At 38.3% G+C, this 19,561-nt stretch overlaps 1 protein-coding gene across 1 annotated transcript in view; it reads left to right on the top strand.

Moving 5' to 3' along the window:
- Positions 1–2,748: 2,748 nt before the first annotated feature.
- The window catches only part of ACSL4 (acyl-CoA synthetase long chain family member 4), a 45,123-nt gene continuing 28,310 nt past the window's right edge, over positions 2,749–19,561 (top strand). Inside the window, 7 exon segments of the mRNA XM_006164967.3 lie at positions 2,749–3,278; positions 3,514–3,691; positions 6,289–6,398; positions 6,520–6,658; positions 11,672–11,822; positions 11,981–12,104; positions 17,807–17,878. Of these exon segments, the coding sequence (XP_006165029.1) occupies positions 2,928–3,278; positions 3,514–3,691; positions 6,289–6,398; positions 6,520–6,658; positions 11,672–11,822; positions 11,981–12,104; positions 17,807–17,878 (1,125 nt within the window). The 5' untranslated portion in view covers positions 2,749–2,927.

The raw sequence follows: 19,561 nt of genomic DNA, 5'->3' as shown, positions 1-19,561 counted from the left end.
ATTTCTTAATTGAAGACAGAGTGGTACTCACCTGTTGGGGCATTCTATAAATTTGGAGACTTTTTTTTAATCTTCTGTTAATATCCCTGAGAATTTATATATTAAAATAAGGTTTTTTATTATTTTGAATTAATCTTATTTTGGAATTCCTTTATATTACTAGTATTTTTTTTTAAGTTTGTGTATAGGTAGATCATCTCTGTTTATAAATTGATACTGCAAAATACCTGTTATAAGAAAATCATTCGGGCTTTGATAAAGTTTAGAAATACTGATCTGTGCTTTAAACTTAGGTGCCTTGATATTTGGAAATAATGATACTATAATCAAGTATCAGATTGAGTGATAGATATTGCTGATGATGTAGGAAATTAAAAAAAATTGTGAGCTTGATAGTCATGCAGTCTCTGATGGGGGAAAGGAGTATTAGAGAGCCTCTTGGTTATTGAAGACTAGGCACTATGACAGGCACTTGTCATATATAATCTTGAAGAAAGGAATGACCAGACTCATGAGAGAGACTGAGAATGGAATTTCTAAATAGGGTAAATCATATAATTTAAAATTGGGAGGGCCCTAGGAAAATGTCTCGGCCAGAAATTCTTAGTTCAGGATTTATGTCATCCTTTGGGGTTAGTAGATGGATTTCAAGAAACTCATGAATCCTCTGAAATTGTGTAATGCCATTTTGTCTATCTTTTTGAAGGGAATTGGATTCATAGTTCTCACTGGATTCTCAAAGGTCCCATCACCTCTAAGAGGTTAAAATCTACTGATCTAATCTCATCTCAGCCTCAGACAGATGTTTGTCCCAAGGCCACAAAACCTTAAGTGACAGATGAGGACTGAAACCCAATGACTTCTATTAATAGTTTTTGGCTCACTTCACCACTCTCATCAGAGGACATCAACAAAGGCACAGACAGGATTAAGTTACTATATGTAGTAATGGGTATAAAACCAAACAACTAGCATGAAGTCAGTTGCATTAAGTCTATTGGTCTGTTTCCACAAGTGCTGCTGTGGAAGTGAGTTTCAGTTTGTCTCTTCAAAGTGAACAAATATTTCAGTTTTTAAAGGTGAAATATGCTGCCACTCACCTCAGCTAAAAGTAAACTCTCAGAGAGATTATAAATTGAGCATCCCTAATCTAAAAATCTCAGATGCTCTAAAATCTGAAACTTTTTGAGGGCCAACATCACACTACAAGTGGAAAGGTTCTCACCTGACTTCATGTGATGGTTTGAAGTCAAATGCCACAATACAAAAATATGTATAAAACTAAAACTACCTTCAGGTTATGTATGTAAGGTGCCTATGAAAGATAATAAATTTCATGTTTAGACTTGGTTCTCATCCCCAAGATATCTCATTATATATATGTGAATGTTCAAAAATTTGAAAAGCATCCAAAAAATGGGAGCACTTCTGGTTCCAGGGCATTTTGGATAAGGGATACTCACCCTGGACATGCCTGAAGTTGTTTCTCCAGTTCCTAAGAGCACTGTTTTTCTGACCTGTAGTGACCCCCAGTTTTCTGACTAATTTGTCAAAATTACTTTGCTTGATTTGTCAGATCCTGTATTATCACAACCTGTTTAGCCAACATGTATCCTATGTCCCACTAGGCCAGTGCCCTTGTTATGGGTATTCTCTACATGTGATTCGCCGGTGCAGAATCCTATCCATTCTTCTTCCATTTCCAGATGTCCAACATAGATCCAATTTAAATCTGATCTCCACAAAATGTTTCCTAGTTACTCTTACCTATTTTTCACTTCCTCTGAACTACTCTTGCATTTATTACTCATACAGCACACCATAGAACTTAGTTATTTATTACTCACTACTTTTCAGTGGAAATGCTTATTGGTCATCTTGGGACTAGAGTTCTAGGAAGTCCAGGGTGGGACTCTGGACATTCCTCAACCCTGTTTCAACCAGAGCAGTTCCACTTAGTGTTATATATGGGTTATTTGTGTGAGTTGTTATTTGGAGAAATAGTTTAGCTGTTCCCTTGTCCCCAGTCCTAACTCCAAAAGTTTGAAAAACACTAGCTCTATCTTGTGTGCTAATTGTCTCATAATTGTTACTCCCTATAATGGACAAGGGCCAGGACTTACTACTATTTTCAGGCAACTGGTGCAATTTTGAGCACAAAGTCAGCACTTACAAAATGGTTTTACAATTGTATTGCTCCTATTTTGAGAATAGAAGATAATAAATAGCATTACCTCACAAGCTTACCTTAATGAAGAGCTCAGAATAATACTTCTGGATTGATCTTTGAAAGTAAACCTAAATTGGTGCATCCCCTTCCTCCAGCTTTTAGACACCAGACCTAATTCTATTCAAAGCTGTCTCGCTTACATTTATGTATATTCAAGAGAAACCTCATTATTGACATATTCTGCTCTCCCGAAGTTTGGCCAAACTTAAATCTATTGGTGCATTTGTGTAAGCAGGAAAATAATTATACTGACTTACAGAATGATGATACACCTAAAAAACTAGGAAAACATAAATTCAAAAGTAGGTGCACTAAAACATATTTATGTCAATAATGATTACAACTGAAAAATGTCTTTCAGACCAGTTATTTCAGCTTTCTGTATCAAATCAATCATATGAACTAATATGGACTTGGGTGTTTAAATCAATTGTGCTATCAACTTGTTAATGCTCTTTTGTTTTTGTTTTTGTTTTTGTTTTCCTGCTCTCTGCCTGGTTCATTGTCTTCACCTGCAGGTGTACTTTATTGTCGGCTTCCAAAGATTACTAACTTTTATCTTTATCACTAAAATTGAACTGCCTTGGCTATACTGCTACTCTTACTGCTGCTTCCATTATTGCCTTCTTCTGCAAAATAGGCTTTCAGAAGCCAAAGAATAACAAGACATAAGCACCATTTTAGAAGCCTTTCCACTATGAAACTTAAGCTAAATGTGCTCACCATTGTTTTGCTACCTGTCCACTTGTTAATAACAATATACAGTGCCCTTATATTTATTCCATGGTATTTTCTTACCAATGCTAAGAAGAAAAACGCTATGGCAAAGAGAATAAAAGCTAAGCCCACTTCAGACAAACCTGGAAGTCCATATCGCTCTGTCACGCACTTCGACTCACTAGCTGTCATAGACATCCCTGGAGCAGACACTCTGGATAAATTATTTTTCCATGCTGTATCCAAGTTTGGAAAGAAGGACAGCCTTGGGACCAGGGAAATCCTAAGTGAAGAAAATGAAATGCAGCCAAATGGAAAGGTTTTTAAGAAGGTAAAGCATTTTTGTGCTTTTTAATTTTTTTTTAAATAAGATGGTACATTTTGCATTACCAGAAATTGAATGCATTTAAAATTTGCTGGTATTCTGTGATAGTACTGTGTAACTAATTCCCAGAAGCTTCTGGATATTCACATAAGGGTATTTTTAGAGTTCTGTCCTTGAAATAGTATTTTAATTGCTTGTTTGAATAAACATATTAATATTAGAGAATGCCTTGCTTTAACAGTTAATTCTTGGGAATTACAAATGGATGAACTATCTTGAAGTGAACTGTCGAGTGAATAACTTTGGTAGTGGACTTACTGCATTGGGACTAAAACCAAAGAACACCATTGCCATTTTCTGTGAGACCAGGGCTGAATGGATGATAGCAGCACAGACATGCTTTAAGTACAACTTTCCTCGTAAGTACCTTGTGCTTTTGGATGGGGGAGAGAGAGGGCTTTGCTTACATGCGAAAATTGTTCTGATATATTCCTGTGTTCAAAGTAGGTGTTTTTTAGCCATTTTTCTGTATAAATTATGTTTATAAAACAGTATGTAATATTGTGGTTAAAATATATCTAATAGCTCTTCTTAGAAATAGCTTGTAAGAACTGACAGCTTAATGAATATGATTTAGAATTTTACTTTTCAATTGGAAATGAGTTATATTAATACCTGAAGAGGTGGCATGGTGGTTAAGGCATTGGACTCTTACATGAGTGACTGCACTTTGATTTCCGAACCTGGCAGCTTGCTTTCTCACTTTCCCTCTCTCTGGTGAGCACATGTGTCCTATAGCAAATTAACATCATCATCATCCTCATCCTCATAAATAACATTAAGTAAATAGTTCTTTAATAAAGTACCAGGAAGATCTAGAGCTTTGGGAGTACTTTTTGGAGTTTATATACAAACTAATGATTAAAACAATAAAAAATAGTCCTTAGGATAATCTAGTTCCTTGTTTCATTTTGAGGTCTCATATTTGACTTATTCCATTTTATGTATGAAATGACAGCTTGATTGAATTGGCATTAGATATGTTGGAAAGAAAGTAAATTGGGTGTATTTCTGATTCTTAAGCTTTTGTTTTGCTATTGTGTAATAAATAATTTTAAAAGTTTACTTCCTTCATATGAAAGAAACACAAAGACAGAAAGATACTCTCACCATGCTGTGATCCCTCGTTTCAGCCAGCTGGATCATGGGTACACCTGTGGGCATGCCCAACGTGTTCAGTTTGACCTGGGATCTAAGCCCCAGTGCCTTCCATGTGGCCCTGTATTACATAGCAGCACCCTACTGCCTGTGCCACTGTGGATAGGCCAGCAAGAAATCGTTTTTAAAAATTGAGTCCAGTATAATGACATGTTACATAGTAAGTGCTCAGTTGTTTGTTGAATGAAATAGAATACTATACTTTTAGTGTATGAATTAAAAGTGTGCATCTGAAACAAACAATAATAGACGATGTGAAAAGGATCCCTTATGTTCTTATCACCCTTCAATAATTAAGAGTTTTATCAGAGGTTGGCAGGTAGCAGGGTGGTTGTGGTGCTGGACTCCCACATGGCCAACGATGTTTTGAGTCCCAGACCTGGCAGTCTACTTTCTCATTCTCCCTTTCTCTCTCTTTCTCTGTCTCTCTCTCTAGTCAAATCGAAGAACAAAAACAAATAAATAATTACTTTTTAAAAAATGTTTACAGGGCTGGCAGGTGGCGTGGTGGGTAAGAGCACTGGACTCCCACATGGTGAACAATGATTTGAGTCCTGGACCTGGAGGATTGCTTTCTTACTTTCCCTCTCTCTCTCTGGAAATATTAAAAACAAAATCAAGGGAACCAGCAGTTAGCGTAATGGCTATGTCGCTGGACTCCCACGTAGTCGACCGCGGTTCGTGTCCCGGACCCGGTGGCTTAAAACTCACGCCGGGCGCGTGTGCGTGTGTGCCCAAGATCCCGAGAGGAGAATGGAGGAGAAGGGATTGCGGCGTGACCATCCCCCCTGGGGGGTGATTTCTCGCTTTCTGTCTCTATGTCTCTCTCTGTCTGTCTGGCGAGCGCACGCGCCCTATAGCAAAAATCTCTCAAAAAAAAATCAAATAAATAAAGTTAAACATTAAAAAAATAGAGTTTATGAAAAGTGGCTTTTTTTTTTTTTACTTTGAGAGGGGTAAGGAGAGAGAGAAGAGGGGAGGGAGGAAACTATGTTTTGGACATGGTCTTACCACAGTCTACCTGCCCTAGCCTCCCAGTCAGCTAGTACCACAGATATGCTCCACTGTGCTCAGCCTGTTCAGGTTGAGCTGGAAATCAAACCTGGGCCTCCCATGCAGCCCCAGTCAGCTCCAGTGCCCTTCCACTTACCTAGGGCTGGGCTAAAAGTGTGTATTTTTTTTTTATCAGGTTGCTGTTTCTGGTTACCAACCTTGAGCTAAATTTTCCAAGATCTAAGTTTAGCAGATGTCCTTTAATTCTAACTGATCTTGGTTTTAGCTTTTGTTATCTTTGGTGGCTCCTCTAATCAGAGTATGGAGGTCACCAATCAGATTAGACACTAAACTTACTACACAAGCTTCATGAAGGAGTGAGAACATTATTTGTGGCAAGCCTTCCAATTTGAGATCTTCATATTTTCAAGTTCTTAGCCATTTGTTGTAGCAAAGAAAGTCTGTGCACAAGAGAACTCCAGCTGGGCTAGCTCTGATCTGAATTAAGAATTTAACCAGGACCTACTGACTTTGAGTATTTTAATTGGCGGACTGCTGACCAGTTGTGACACTGCCAGTATTTCTGGGTTTCTTTAGGTTTAGAAAGTTAGAGTTCTGGAATTTTGTAAGGAAACTCTGGGCTACTAGAGAGTTTGAGGCATGGTAACAGGGTAATAGCAGACTACAAAATTAAATTAACTTATAAAATGACTTTGTGTTTGTGAGTGTTCCTATGATGAAGGATAAATTGAATATCTTTAGAATGTTTATCATTTAATATTTGTGTGTGTTTTTTATTATGTAGTTGTGACTTTATATGCCACACTTGGCAAAGAAGCAGTAGTTCATGGGCTAAATGAATCTGAGGCTTCCTATCTGATTACTAGTGTTGAACTTCTCGAAAGCAAACTTAAGGTAAATATGAAATGTTCTTATTATTCATGATAGTGTTTTAAGGAAGGACAGGAAAATGTTCAATAAGTGAGGTTTTTTTCAGGCCCAAATCTAATACCTGGTTTTCCTTTCTACTCAACAGACTGCATTGGTAGAAATCAGTTGTGTTAAACACATTATTTACGTGGATAATAAGACTATCAATAAAGCAGAGTACCCTGAAGGATTCGAGATTCATAGTATGCAGTCAGTAGAAGAGCTGGGATCTAAGCCAGAAAACTGTGAGTAAAGCAGTTAAATTGAATTCATTAATCTATTCAAGATTTGCCATATCAATAGGTTAGGAAAAGAAGAGATATGAGTAAAAATACCAAAATGCTTTTATTTGAAAAGTTTTAACATGGGGACCAGCAGATAGTGTAGTGTTTACACTGCTGGACTCCCACAAGGATGACTTTGGTTCGGGCCCCAGACCCAGTGGCTTTAAAATCATGCTAGGTATGTATGTGTGTGTATGTTAAATATCCTAAGAAAAGAATGGAGGAAAAGGGATTGTGGCATGGCCATCCCTCCGGTGGGTTATTTCTCACTTTCCCTCTTACTGCGTCTCTCTCTCTCCATTTGAGCACATGCACCCTAAGGCAAAAACCTCTTAAAAAAAGTTTTAACATGTTGAAAACTGTCAAGACTATGTATGATTAGGGTTTTCTTCCCTTTCTCCTCAACAAGATTACTACTGTTTAAAATTTACTAAATAGTTGAGGTATACTCTATGGTTCAGACTTTAGACATTTATTAACAAATGTAAAATATATATGTATCTTACTGTAACCTTCCATTTTGGACTTCATAAAAGGAAAAGTTCTCAGGTCTTCCATTCAGTAAACATTTTTTAAATGGTTAATGCTAGTGATGCTGTTATGATGCCTCCTCAGGAGATGCAAAGCCATTTAGCAAGATTAATGCTTGGATTTATTCTACCTCTGAGATGGTTATTGATATTTCACATGAAACAAGTAAATGCACAATGTAGCAAAATGTCAAATGGTCTTTAGGAGAGAGAGTTGAGAATATTAATTCTCTATTTGAATAGTTTTCTTGTTTAATGTGAAGGTTACAATGCCTTCTAGATGAGACAAGGCTCCATTTTTGTCAGGAGAAAATGTCAGTTGAACCTCTGCTCAGCTTCTGAATAGTTCACGGTTAGGGAATGACTGTGTACTTACAATAACAGATATAGATTATAGCTTTTGACCTTGTGTTAAGAATGGCAGAGTCTGAGTTTTTATCCACTTGCAAGCGAACCTACCAAAGTTCATAGAGACACAAGGCTCCTGGTTCAGAAATGAAGAACAGTTTTTACTCAGAGCAGAGTATCAGATCAGCATTTATGTTGAGAGAGAAAGGCTGAACTTAAGGAACTTGAAGATTTTATTATCTTTATTGTATTGGGCAAGTAAGGATACCTGCTGTTTGCAGGAGAGAGATGTTATATCTATCTTCAAAAGCTATTTACTGGGCAGACTTCCTTGAAAAGGTAGTCTGGATCAAAGTTGGTGCCTCTGCTTGCATATGTAATGGAAACACAAGAGGCCTGTGGAGAATTGTCTCTCAAAACCAGGTTGATCCTGTGAACAGGGAAGTCCTGATTGGTAGAGTTCTGTTGCCAGTTCTGCTGATTAACCAGAAATGTTAGTCTAAAACTAAGGGGGTATCAGTCCTCATGTTTTTGTGTGAACAATAATATTATGGAGCATGTACCCTGTTTACCTCCACTCAATAGATAAATGAATAAGATATGTATATTTTTGTACTACATTACTGGAGTATACAATAATTTGTATTTTTTTAAAAAATTTTGCCAGAGATTGTGTGAGCTTGCTGGAGAGAGAGAGATACAGAGAAATGGAGAGAAAGTGAAAAAGCATACCTTCCCATGGCAGATGGTCATGCCACAATCCCTTCTCCTCTATTTCTCCTTTTGGGAATTTGGACATGCATACACCTGTGCCCAAGCTGTTGGGTCTAGGATTTGAACCATGCAGTCAGCCACGTGGAATCCAGCACCTTAACCACCATATCACTACCTGGCCTGACCATCATTTTAATGATGATACTTTTTACATATTTATTTAAAAATGGGAAGAAATGAAGTGTCACATTATGTACTTAGACTGAGAACTTAAGATATGTCCTATTTCTGCTTTATTTAATCATTAGAGGAGATATGCAGTAAATATTTGCTTGGTTTATAAGCAATGAGAGTGGATATCTTTAAGAAGCATTAGAATTAGCCAGTTTAGGGACCAGCAGTTAGTGTAATGGCTATGTCGTTGGACTCCCATGTAGTCGACCATGGTTCAAGTCCCGGACCGGTTCCTTAAACTCACGACGGGCGTGTTTGCATGCATGCCCAAGATCCCAAGAGGAGAATGGAGGAGAAGGGATTGCAGCGTGGCCATCTCCCCCAGGGGGTGATTTCTCTCTTTCTGTCTCTCTGTCACGCTCTGTCTTTCTGGTGAGTGCACGTGTGCTATAGCAAAAACCTCTTAAAAAAAAGAGTTAGTCAGTTTAAATATAATTTTATTGGGCCAGTGGTAGTGTGGTGGTTAAGGGCTGGATTCCTAATGGCAACAGCATGGTTTGAGTCCTGAACCCTGTGGCTTGAAAATCACATTGGGCACATGTGCATACAAATCCTAAGAGGAGAATAAATGAGAAGAGGTTGTGGCCTGGTCATTTTCATGGGGGCGAATTGTCACTTTCTCTTTCTCTCTCTCTCATGAGTGCATGCCAACCTATGGCAAATTTTTTTAAAAAAAGTATAAGTTTATCTTTGGTTGTTTTAGTGATATATATTATTGTTGAGATTTTTTTTTTTTAAAGACACAGTCTTACTATGTTACCATCCTTCTCTCTCGGCCTCCCAGCTGGGACTACAGGTGTGTGCCATGATGCCCAACTCTTTTAGTCAGGGTCTTGCTATTTGCCCACGCTGGCCTTCAAGTTGACATCTGTAGCATCCCAAATCATTGGGATCACAGGCATCTGTGATGGTGCCAGGCCTTAAGATTAGATTGGGAAGTGAACCCAGGTCTCTAATATGGTTCCAGACTGCAGAGCATAGTATCTTAGCAGCACATACCACCATCAATGGGCCAATTTTTTTTTCTTTTAACTGGCACATAAAAATGTAAATCATGGTCTAGTCCAAATGGCACGATTGGTAGTGTATTAGAATACAGTGCTAGAAGCCACATGGCTGACCAGACTGGTCAACCTGGAACACTCTGGGCTTGTGCATGTGTGCCCAAGATCCTGACAAGCTGGAGGACTGGAGGAAGGGAATTATGGCATGACAAAACCCTGTCAAGGGTGCTTCTCTCCCTCTGCTCCGACCTCGTGCATGCATGTGTGTGTACACATTCCCCATCATTAGAAAAAAATAAGTAACGCCTAAGAGAATGTGATTTTTTTTTCTTTTCTAAGTTTTTGCTGTAGGGCATGTGTGGTCACCATAAAGAGACAGAGAGAAAGTGAGAAATCACTGCCCAGGAGTGATAGCCATGCTGCAATCCTTTCTCCTCCATTTTCCTCCCAGGATTTTGGGCATGCGTGCACCCATGCCTGATGTGTTTTTTTGAGCCACCAGGTCCAGGATGTAACAACTTAAGTTGCCATATGGAATCCAGCTGCTTTATCCACTACACTGCTGGCAGAATCAAGAGTGTAAATCATTTTTGTAAATAGATTTTTTTAAAGCTAACGACCTTCTTATGCTTTTATTTAATTCTGATGATATAGCTATTTATTTGTGGCCATTTTGGTGCATTTTGGGAAGAAAAGGAGGTTGCTAGATTAGCATAATATACTATCTTGAAAGTGAAAGCCCCAGTGTGCTGTTAAAACTTTGGCATCATAGAATTTGAGAGTTGAGGGACCAGCAGATGGTGTAATGGTTACTTTGCTGGACTCCTACGTAGTTGACCACAGTTTGAGTCCCAAACATGGTGACTTAAAACTTACGCCATGAACATGTGCATGCATGCCCAAAATCCCAAGAGGAGAATGGAGGAGAAGGGATTGTGGCATGGTCATCCCCCCTGGGGGGTGATTTCTCGCTTTCTGTCTTTCTCTCTGGTGAGTGCATGCACCCTATAACAAAAATCTCTTTCTCTCAAAAAAAAAAAAAGATTGTGATAGTTGAAGTCAACTTAAAGATCAAGTACAATGGTTTTCAATCAGGGAATATGTATGGTAGTTACCCATGGAGCCTTTGTTCCATCTCAGACATCTGGAATCTGAATTTTCAGAAATGGGGTTTAGAAATTATATGTTAGTAAAGCTCTGTAGGTGATTCTGATGTTCGCCAGTGGTTAAGAACCACAATCTAGAGGCCTGCAGATGGTATGGTGGTTAAGGTGCTGGATTCCCACATGACTGACAGCAGTTCGAGTCCTGAACCTAGTGGCTTGAAAATCATACCAGACACATGAGCATTGTGTGCCCAAAATCCAGAGAGGAGAATGGAGTGAGAACAGATTATGGGGACCAGCAGTTGACATAATGGCTATATCACTGGACTCCCATATAGTCAACCGCGGTTCGCATCCCAGACCTGGTGGCTTAAAACTCACGCCGGGTGCGTGTGTGTGCGTGCCCAAGATCCCGAGAGGAGAACGGAGGAGAAGGGATTGCAGCGTGGCCATGCCCCCTAGGGGTTGATTTCTCGCTTTCTGTCTCTCTGTCTCTCTCTGTCTGGCGAGCGCACGCGCCCTATAGCAAAAACCTCTCCAAAAAAGAATTTTAAAAAAAGAAAAAAGAAAGGATTGTGGTGTCGGCATCATCCGCTGGGGGGGTGTAATTTCTTACTTTCCCTTTCTCTGTTTCTCTCTGCCAAGTATACATGCTCTATGGCAAAAACAAAAACAACAAAAAAACAACAAAAAAAGAAGCACAATCTAGACCTGCCATCTTTTTTACAAGATGAGAAAAGTGAGGGAGGCTTGAAGAGCTTACACTCAATACAATCCTAATTCTTGAGTCCTAAAAATCTTTCCATCATACTGCTCAGTATACAGTGCTGTAGAGAGGCATGAATAGACACAGATTTGGCTAAACTTTCAGAAAATGGGTCAAATTGAGTTTAACATTTTCATTGCAATCAAGCAGAATTTCTGTTTTGGTTATTTAAAGCACATACTCTATTTTTAATCGTTACGCAAAATCTAAAATTTTAAAGTTTAGTAATTTAATTTTTGACCTGAAGAAAATATGCTTTCTCATTCATTTAGTGAATGTTCCACCAAATAGACCGACTCCTTCAGACATGGCCATTGTCATGTATACCAGCGGTTCCACTGGCCGACCTAAGGGAGTAATGATGCATCATAGCAATTTGATAGCTGGAATGACAGGCCAGTGTGAAAGAATACCTGGATTGGGGTAAGAGAGACTCATCAGCTTTCTTCTTAGCAGCCAGAGCTCATTCATGTTTAGCATTCTTAAAATGTAGTCTGTTTTAAAATGATAACGTTATTGATGTTTCTAATTTAAAATGCTGTTTCATGGATGGTTAAAATATTTCTTTTCTTTTGTTTTAGACCAAAGGACACATATATTGGCTACTTGCCTTTGGCTCATGTGCTAGAATTGACAGCAGAGATATCTTGTTTTACCTATGGCTGTAGGATTGGATATTCTTCTCCACTGACACTGTCTGACCAGGTGACAAATTTTTCAGTATACTGACTTGATTGTATTAAGTTACGTTGTGCGGCTGACACCATATTATTAAAAGATAAGTAAATTAAGCTGACGTTTTCTCCTTGACTTATAAAACAGCTCCCATGGGCAATATACAGCTTTAATAACCCTGTGAATGTGTAAGCATTGCTTTATCTACATATTTTAAAAACAAGTTTCAAATGAGTGATTACTTTCATTTTGTCTTTCTCTATTAGATTTTTACTTTGGAGAGCTAAGACAAAATATAATAAATACACTGAGACTTTTTGAAATATTATCTGTGAGCATTGGTTGGTTTTCTTAGAGGAGATGTGGTGGTAGGGATTTGGCCCAGTTTTCCTGAGTTTTCTCTAGAGTTGTGCAATCCCAATATATATTAGCCACTAGCATCAGATTTACATAGAAATTAAAGTTAAATTTAAAAATTTGGTTTCTCATTTGCTTTAGCCACATTTCACATCCTCAAAGGCTATATATGACCAGTGCCTGCCATACTGGATAGCACAGATACAGAATATTTCCATCTTTGCTGAATGTTCTATCAGACAGCACTGCAACGTCTCCAAAGGCAGCCATCCATTTATTATTCTGAGCCTGGGTCTTCCCTTTTCTCTTGATTATAGCAGAAAGCCAAACAATGGCTAGGGACTAGCTCATCTCATGTATTTTATGCCCATTTGAAATCACACAGCTCTGCTTTATTTCTTCTTCAGCATAGTTGATATAGGAAAGCCTCAGCCATGCATAAGAGGAAAAAGCTATGAGGGGGCTGTGGAATTCAGGATGCTGAAAGATAAAGCATGCATATATAGGAATGACTTGACTCTGTGGTTATGTTACTACTGTCACTGCAGGCCACTGTTATTTTTCAGATCCCCAGGCAGTGCTGCCTTTTGTTTGGGCGTCTCCATCCAACATGTAGTTAGTAAGAATATATGGTGCTCACAGTTAGAAATTGTATTGTAATTTTTTTTTTTTTTTTTTTTTTTTGGTAGAGATACAACCACCTTTTTTTTTTTTTTTCTCTAATTTTTGCTATAGGGCGTGTGTGCTTGCTGGGGTGAGACAGACAGAGATAGAGACAGAAGAAGAGGGAAAGTGAGAAATCACCCCATAGAGAGTAGCCATGCTGCAATCCCTTCTCCTCCATTCTCCTCTTGGGATTTTGGACATACACATATATATACATGCCTGGCATGTTTTTCCAGCCTCCGGGTCTGGGACTGGAACCACAGATCTAGCTGTCTTAACCACTACACCACCTGCTGACACCTTCCATTTTGTTTTTGATGTATTATAACTTGATGTACACAAATCTTAAATTTACTGCTTCTTCAAATTTAATATAAACCTATACACACAGACCTCTGTGATTATTATCATCGATAACAGATCAAGAAAAGAACATTTCGGTACCCCAAAATGTCCCTCCTAGTCAATACTACCCCATAAGGTTAATCCAATTTCCTTTTAAAGTGACCTTTTCTGTTAGAAAGGATTCTGTTTCAAGCACCTACCATCTTTGTGCTTAAGGAATACAAACTCTTTGTAAGATGGGTGCTGCTATATTTATTAGGTCATCGGGAAGATCATGATGTATTTTTCTGTTTTTCTATGCAAAAATGCGTCATGATTTTCCCGATGACCCAATAATTATATCACTCAGCTAAAAGTCCATGTTTAAAATCTGCTAAAATAGTAATGGAGAGAATAAGCAAACTATCAAATAAACTAATAAACAGTGCTTGATGTAGCAAAGTCAGAATAGACCCATGGATAGAGTAGGGCTTAAATTGTTATTTATTTATTTTTTTTTTAGAAAAATCTATAATGATTATGTTTTGGCCATTGTAGTGACTTTTTCTTATGTTCAGAGATGTGATCAAAATATGAAAAACATTTCGATAAACTTTGAGTATGATTCCACCCACACACACACATTGGGGAAGTTTAAAAGCAGGGTACTAGTATCTCTTTCTTTTCACTGCCTTTCCGAGAACAATAGGGTCATTGTGGGGAAGGAGGGACAGTTGGGAGTCTGTTGCTGGTCTGACTTAATTTTTTCTTCCTCTTAGGCCAAGCTAGTACATTAGAAGCCTGTTAAATAAAACTCACACCCACTTTTTAAATGAATTTTAAAGACTGTCAATCTTGCTAGGAATCTAACCCAAGAATCTCCCTTACATAGGAATCAGAAAAACGCAAGACTAGAGATACCACGTTCAAAGCCAGCAGAGGATAGCAGTGCTGTCATAACTAGGGGTACTGTGATCTTAGTAAGAGAGAAGTGATGATATTACTAAGAGTGAGAAAGAATACAAAGAAGGGCTCTTGTGGTTCCTGCTACCCTGAAACTGCTCTGGGTTGCAAAAACTGATCATTAGCATGAACAGGGGATCTCAAGTTTGATGGACATTAGAGCCTATTTTTTTCTCTACAGAGCAGCCCTCCTATGCATGTGTGGTTTTCCACTTGCAAATTGGCACATACATAAAACACAGGAGTTATTTTTATCTCCTTTGTCTATATTAAAGAAAAGTAGGAGAAAAGCAATTTCATTCTACCAGAAGAACCTTCTGTATGGTCAAGCTTCTTAAGAACAAGTTGTCTTTTCCGTAAAGTTTATGATCACTCCCCACCCCCAGGGGGATGACTGTGCCTCAGTCTCTTCTTCAGTCTCCTCTCCAGATTTTGTACACTTACAGACTAATGAACTGCGGGACAGCACATTCTTTTTATCTACTTTTTTCAACTGGGTTACTTTATCAGTTGTGCTATCTACTTATTGGACATTTGAAATCCCAAATGATATTTATATTTTAAAAAGAAAGCCAAAATGAATGTGTATACACTTGTGATTAAATGTGTATATCCTTATTTGGTTACCAGTAGTGTTGGTATCCTGCCAACCAGAATATTCTCAAACTAGGATTTCTGTATGATACTTATTGATTCTTATAGCAGTGACTTTGTGCCTACTGATTAATTGGAAAAAAAAACAACAACTAAAAATACCTTCATTTTTGTTGTAGTGTCAGTGCTTTAATCAAGCTTTTATTTATTTATTTATTTAAAAATTTAACAATAGTCTGTACAAAGGATCCCCAATCCCTGGTCTGTGACCTGTTGTCCTGCCCTACTTACTATGCAGTGAGGGATAGGTGGTGAAATAGTGGGTGGTGAATAACTGAGGCTTTGTGTTTTTAGCCACTCGCCATTATTTGCATTGCCACCTGGACTCTGCCTCCTGGCAGATTAGTGGTGGTATTGGATTCTGTCTGGAACAGGAAACCCTAGTGTTGTCGGATTGTTTAATTGTATATTACAATGTGGGTGTAGTGGAATTACCCACCCTGTCTTATACCGTTTTCTAGTATCTTCAGTTACCCTTCTTGCTATTACACTTTCCAATCTTTCAGCTTCTGTCATAGAGTGCAGACATCTAATATATATTACGTTGGGACATACAATACCTATCTTTCTTTTTTGGGGCAGGGGGGACAGGTTTTTGCTATAGGGCACATGTGGTTGCCAAAAAGACAGAGAGAGATAGAAAGCAAGAAATTACCCCCCCGGGGGGATGGCCACGCCACGATCTTTTTTCCTCCATTCTCCTCTTGGAATCTTGGGCATGCACATACATATGTCCAGTGTGAGTTTCAAGCCTTTGGATCTGGGACTCAAACCACAGTCAGCCATTTGGGAGTCCAGTGACATAAACATTATGCCATCTGCTGGTCCCTGATGATACCTGATTAATAAGAATGTTTGATTCACCCAGTTATCCCACTCTCGTTTTATCTTGGATCAGAGTTTCTTCTCTAGGAAAGACTGAAATATGCTAGAATAGTTAATGTTCAGGATAAAACACTAAATCACTTCCACTTCATACTTTCAGGTTATGATATAATAGCTGTAACAGGTAACTTCCATAGCAGTATGAGGCAGAGTTCCCTGTTTTACTTTGGTCTTTGCTTTGTATACTCAAATGACTTTTTTTTTTTTTTTTTTTGCTAAAGATTGTTCCCTGATTGTATTTACTTTTTCTTTAATGTAGTCCAGCAAAATTAAAAAAGGAAGCAAAGGAGACTGTACTGTACTGAAACCTACACTTATGGCTGCTGTTCCGGGGAGTACAGAAGACGATCATTTATGTTATTTATTGCTTACACTCAGACTTTTATTTTATTTATTTATGAACAGAAGACAATCACTTATGTTATTTATTGCTTACACTCAGACTTTTATTTATTAACTTTTTAAGTTTTTGCCATTGAGTGCATACACTTACCAGAGAGGGACAGACAGAAAGTAAGAAATCACCCCCGTGCATACACTTACCAGAGAGGGACAGACAGAAAGTAAGAAATCCCCCCCCCCCCGGGGGGATAACCTTACTGAGACCCATTCTCTACTCTCCCCTCAGGATTGTGGGCATACGTGCACATGTACCTGGTATGTTTTCAGTCATTTTAACTTCTAATTACAGTTACCAAATAAGCAAAGAATTAGAACAGGTCAGAGAAACTTTTGACTTTTTATTTAGAGGCACTATAGAATCCCATCAAGTTTTCAAATAAAAGACGAGACTTCTGCTTAAAAACACAATAAAATGATGCAAATATTGGTAGCATAGTGTTTACTAAATTCTAGGCAGTGTGCTAAGTGCCTTAGATGGATGATTTTATTTAATCCTCTTGAAGACTTCTTGTTAGACCCTATAGTTTCCATCTTCCAAAAAAGCAAAGTTGCCCAAAATCATGCAACTCATACATTTGATTTTAGCTCATAAAATCAAAGCTTGAACTTTACCAGTCTGATATCAAAGTTGTTTTATCCATGTGGCTATCTATTTAGGACTGCTTTATGTTGTTGTTTTATTTGGGGAAACAATAAATTGACTTTATTACCTAAGGTACAAGACTCTCCCGAGAAGACTATCAGAGAATGTAATTAGGGAAGGAGAACGACTGAGGCATTAAGGAAATAATCTCAGATTTTTAGGCCTGAAGGATTAACAGGAGTTAGCAGATAGACTGTATATTCTCTCTCTCTCTCTCTTTTTTTTTTTTGAGAGAGTTTTGCCAAAGGATGCATACACTTGTTGGAGAGACAAAGACACAGAGAAACAGAAAGCGAGAAATCACACCTCTGCCCCCTGGTGGAGGGGATGGCCACACTAGAATTCCTTCGCTTCCATTTTCCTCTCAGGACTTTGGGGCATTTTCCTCCATTCTCCTCTTGGAATCTTGGGCATGCACATACATATGTCCAGTGTGAGTTTCAAGCCTTTGGATCTGGGACTCAAACCACAGTCAGCCATTTGGGAGTCCAGTGACATAAACATTATGCCATCTGCTGGTCCCTGATGATACCTGATTAATAAGAATGTTTGATTCACCCAGTTATCCCACTCTCGTTTTATCTTGGATCAGAGTTTCTTCTCTAGGAAAGACTGAAATATGCTAGAATAGTTAATGTTCAGGATAAAACACTAAATCACTTCCACTTCATACTTTCAGGTTATGATATAATAGCTGTAACAGGTAACTTCCATAGCAGTATGAGGCAGAGTTCCCTGTTTTACTTTGGTCTTTGCTTTGTATACTCAAATGACTTTTTTTTTTTTTTTTTTTGCTAAAGATTGTTCCCTGATTGTATTTACTTTTTCTTTAATGTAGTCCAGCAAAATTAAAAAAGGAAGCAAAGGAGACTGTACTGTACTGAAACCTACACTTATGGCTGCTGTTCCGGTGAGTACAGAAGACGATCATTTATGTTATTTATTGCTTACACTCAGACTTTTATTTTATTTATTTATGAACAGAAGACAATCACTTATGTTATTTATTGCTTACACTCAGACTTTTATTTATTAACTTTTTAAGTTTTTGCCATTGAGTGCATACACTTACCAGAGAGGGACAGACAGAAAGTAAGAAATCACCCCCCCCCCCGGGGGGATAACCTTACTGAGACCCATTCTCTACTCTCCCCTCAGGATTGTGGGCATACGTGCACATGTACCTGGTATGTTTTCAGTCATTTTAACTTCTAATTACAGTTACCAAATAAGCAAAGAATTAGAACAGGTCAGAGAAACTTTTGACTTTTTATTTAGAGGCACTATAGAATCCCATCAAGTTTTCAAATAAAAGACGAGACTTCTGCTTAAAAACACAATAAAATGATGCAAATATTGGTAGCATAGTGTTTACTAAATTCTAGGCAGTGTGCTAAGTGCCTTAGATGGATGATTTTATTTAATCCTCTTGAAGACTTCTTGTTAGACCCTATAGTTTCCATCTTCCAAAAAAGCAAAGTTGCCCAAAATCATGCAACTCATACATTTGATTTTAGCTCATAAAATCAAAGCTTGAACTTTACCAGTCTGATATCAAAGTTGTTTTATCCATGTGGCTATCTATTTAGGACTGCTTTATGTTGTTGTTTTATTTGGGGAAACAATAAATTGACTTTATTACCTAAGGTACAAGACTCTCCCGAGAAGACTATCAGAGAATGTAATTAGGGAAGGAGAACGACTGAGGCATTAAGGAAATAATCTCAGATTTTTAGGCCTGAAGGATTAACAGGAGTTAGCAGATAGACTGTATATTCTCTCTCTCTCTCTCTTTTTTTTTTTTGAGAGAGTTTTGCCAAAGGATGCATACACTTGTTGGAGAGACAAAGACACAGAGAAACAGAAAGCGAGAAATCACACCTCTGCCCCCTGGTGGAGGGGATGGCCACACTAGAATTCCTTCGCTTCCATTTTCCTCTCAGGACTTTGGGGCATGTATGCATGCACATGTTCCTGGCATGAATTGCAAGTCACTGGGTCTAGGACTTGAACCACAGTCAAACATATGGGAGTCTGGTGTCTTAACCATTATGCCACCTGCTGGCCCTGGCTATTTATTCTCTAATTGCCTGTTGCCCATTCTTGCTTTGTGTCTTGGGAGGCTAACTTTTATGGATTAATAGCCAAGGTTTCCTTGCTTTGTGATTTCTGGTTGAGTTCAACCAATTGAAGATACGAGAAATCAATGAGAGATCAGAGGTGAGGAGAGACAGTCCTCATGATTACTACCTTCATTCATTTTCCTGCTGGGCTCTGAGCTCTGGCAGTTCTCGGATGCCTATTGCACAGTATCTTCCCCATGGATTAACTAGATGTTTCCCATGGTCACAGTCTTCATCCAGGTTCCAGTGGTAATTTCTCTCTATTTCTTCAGATCTAGGGCTAGTAAATTAAATGGTCTTCCTGTGTTGCTAGTGCATTGGGACTTTACATAGCCTTGTTGATTCCCTTAACTTCTCCTATTTCTCTACAGATATCTTTTTTTTTTCTTTTTTTAGGAGGAAGGAATTTTTGCTATAGGGCATATGCACTTGCCAGAAAGACAGAGAGACAGAAAGTGAGAAATCACCCC

This window comes from Tupaia chinensis, unplaced genomic scaffold (genome assembly GCF_000334495.1).
Source record: "Tupaia chinensis unplaced genomic scaffold, TupChi_1.0 Scaffold143771_1, whole genome shotgun sequence".
Taxonomy (NCBI): domain Eukaryota; kingdom Metazoa; phylum Chordata; class Mammalia; order Scandentia; family Tupaiidae; genus Tupaia; species Tupaia belangeri.
This window is presented reverse-complemented; position numbering and strand designations above follow the sequence as displayed.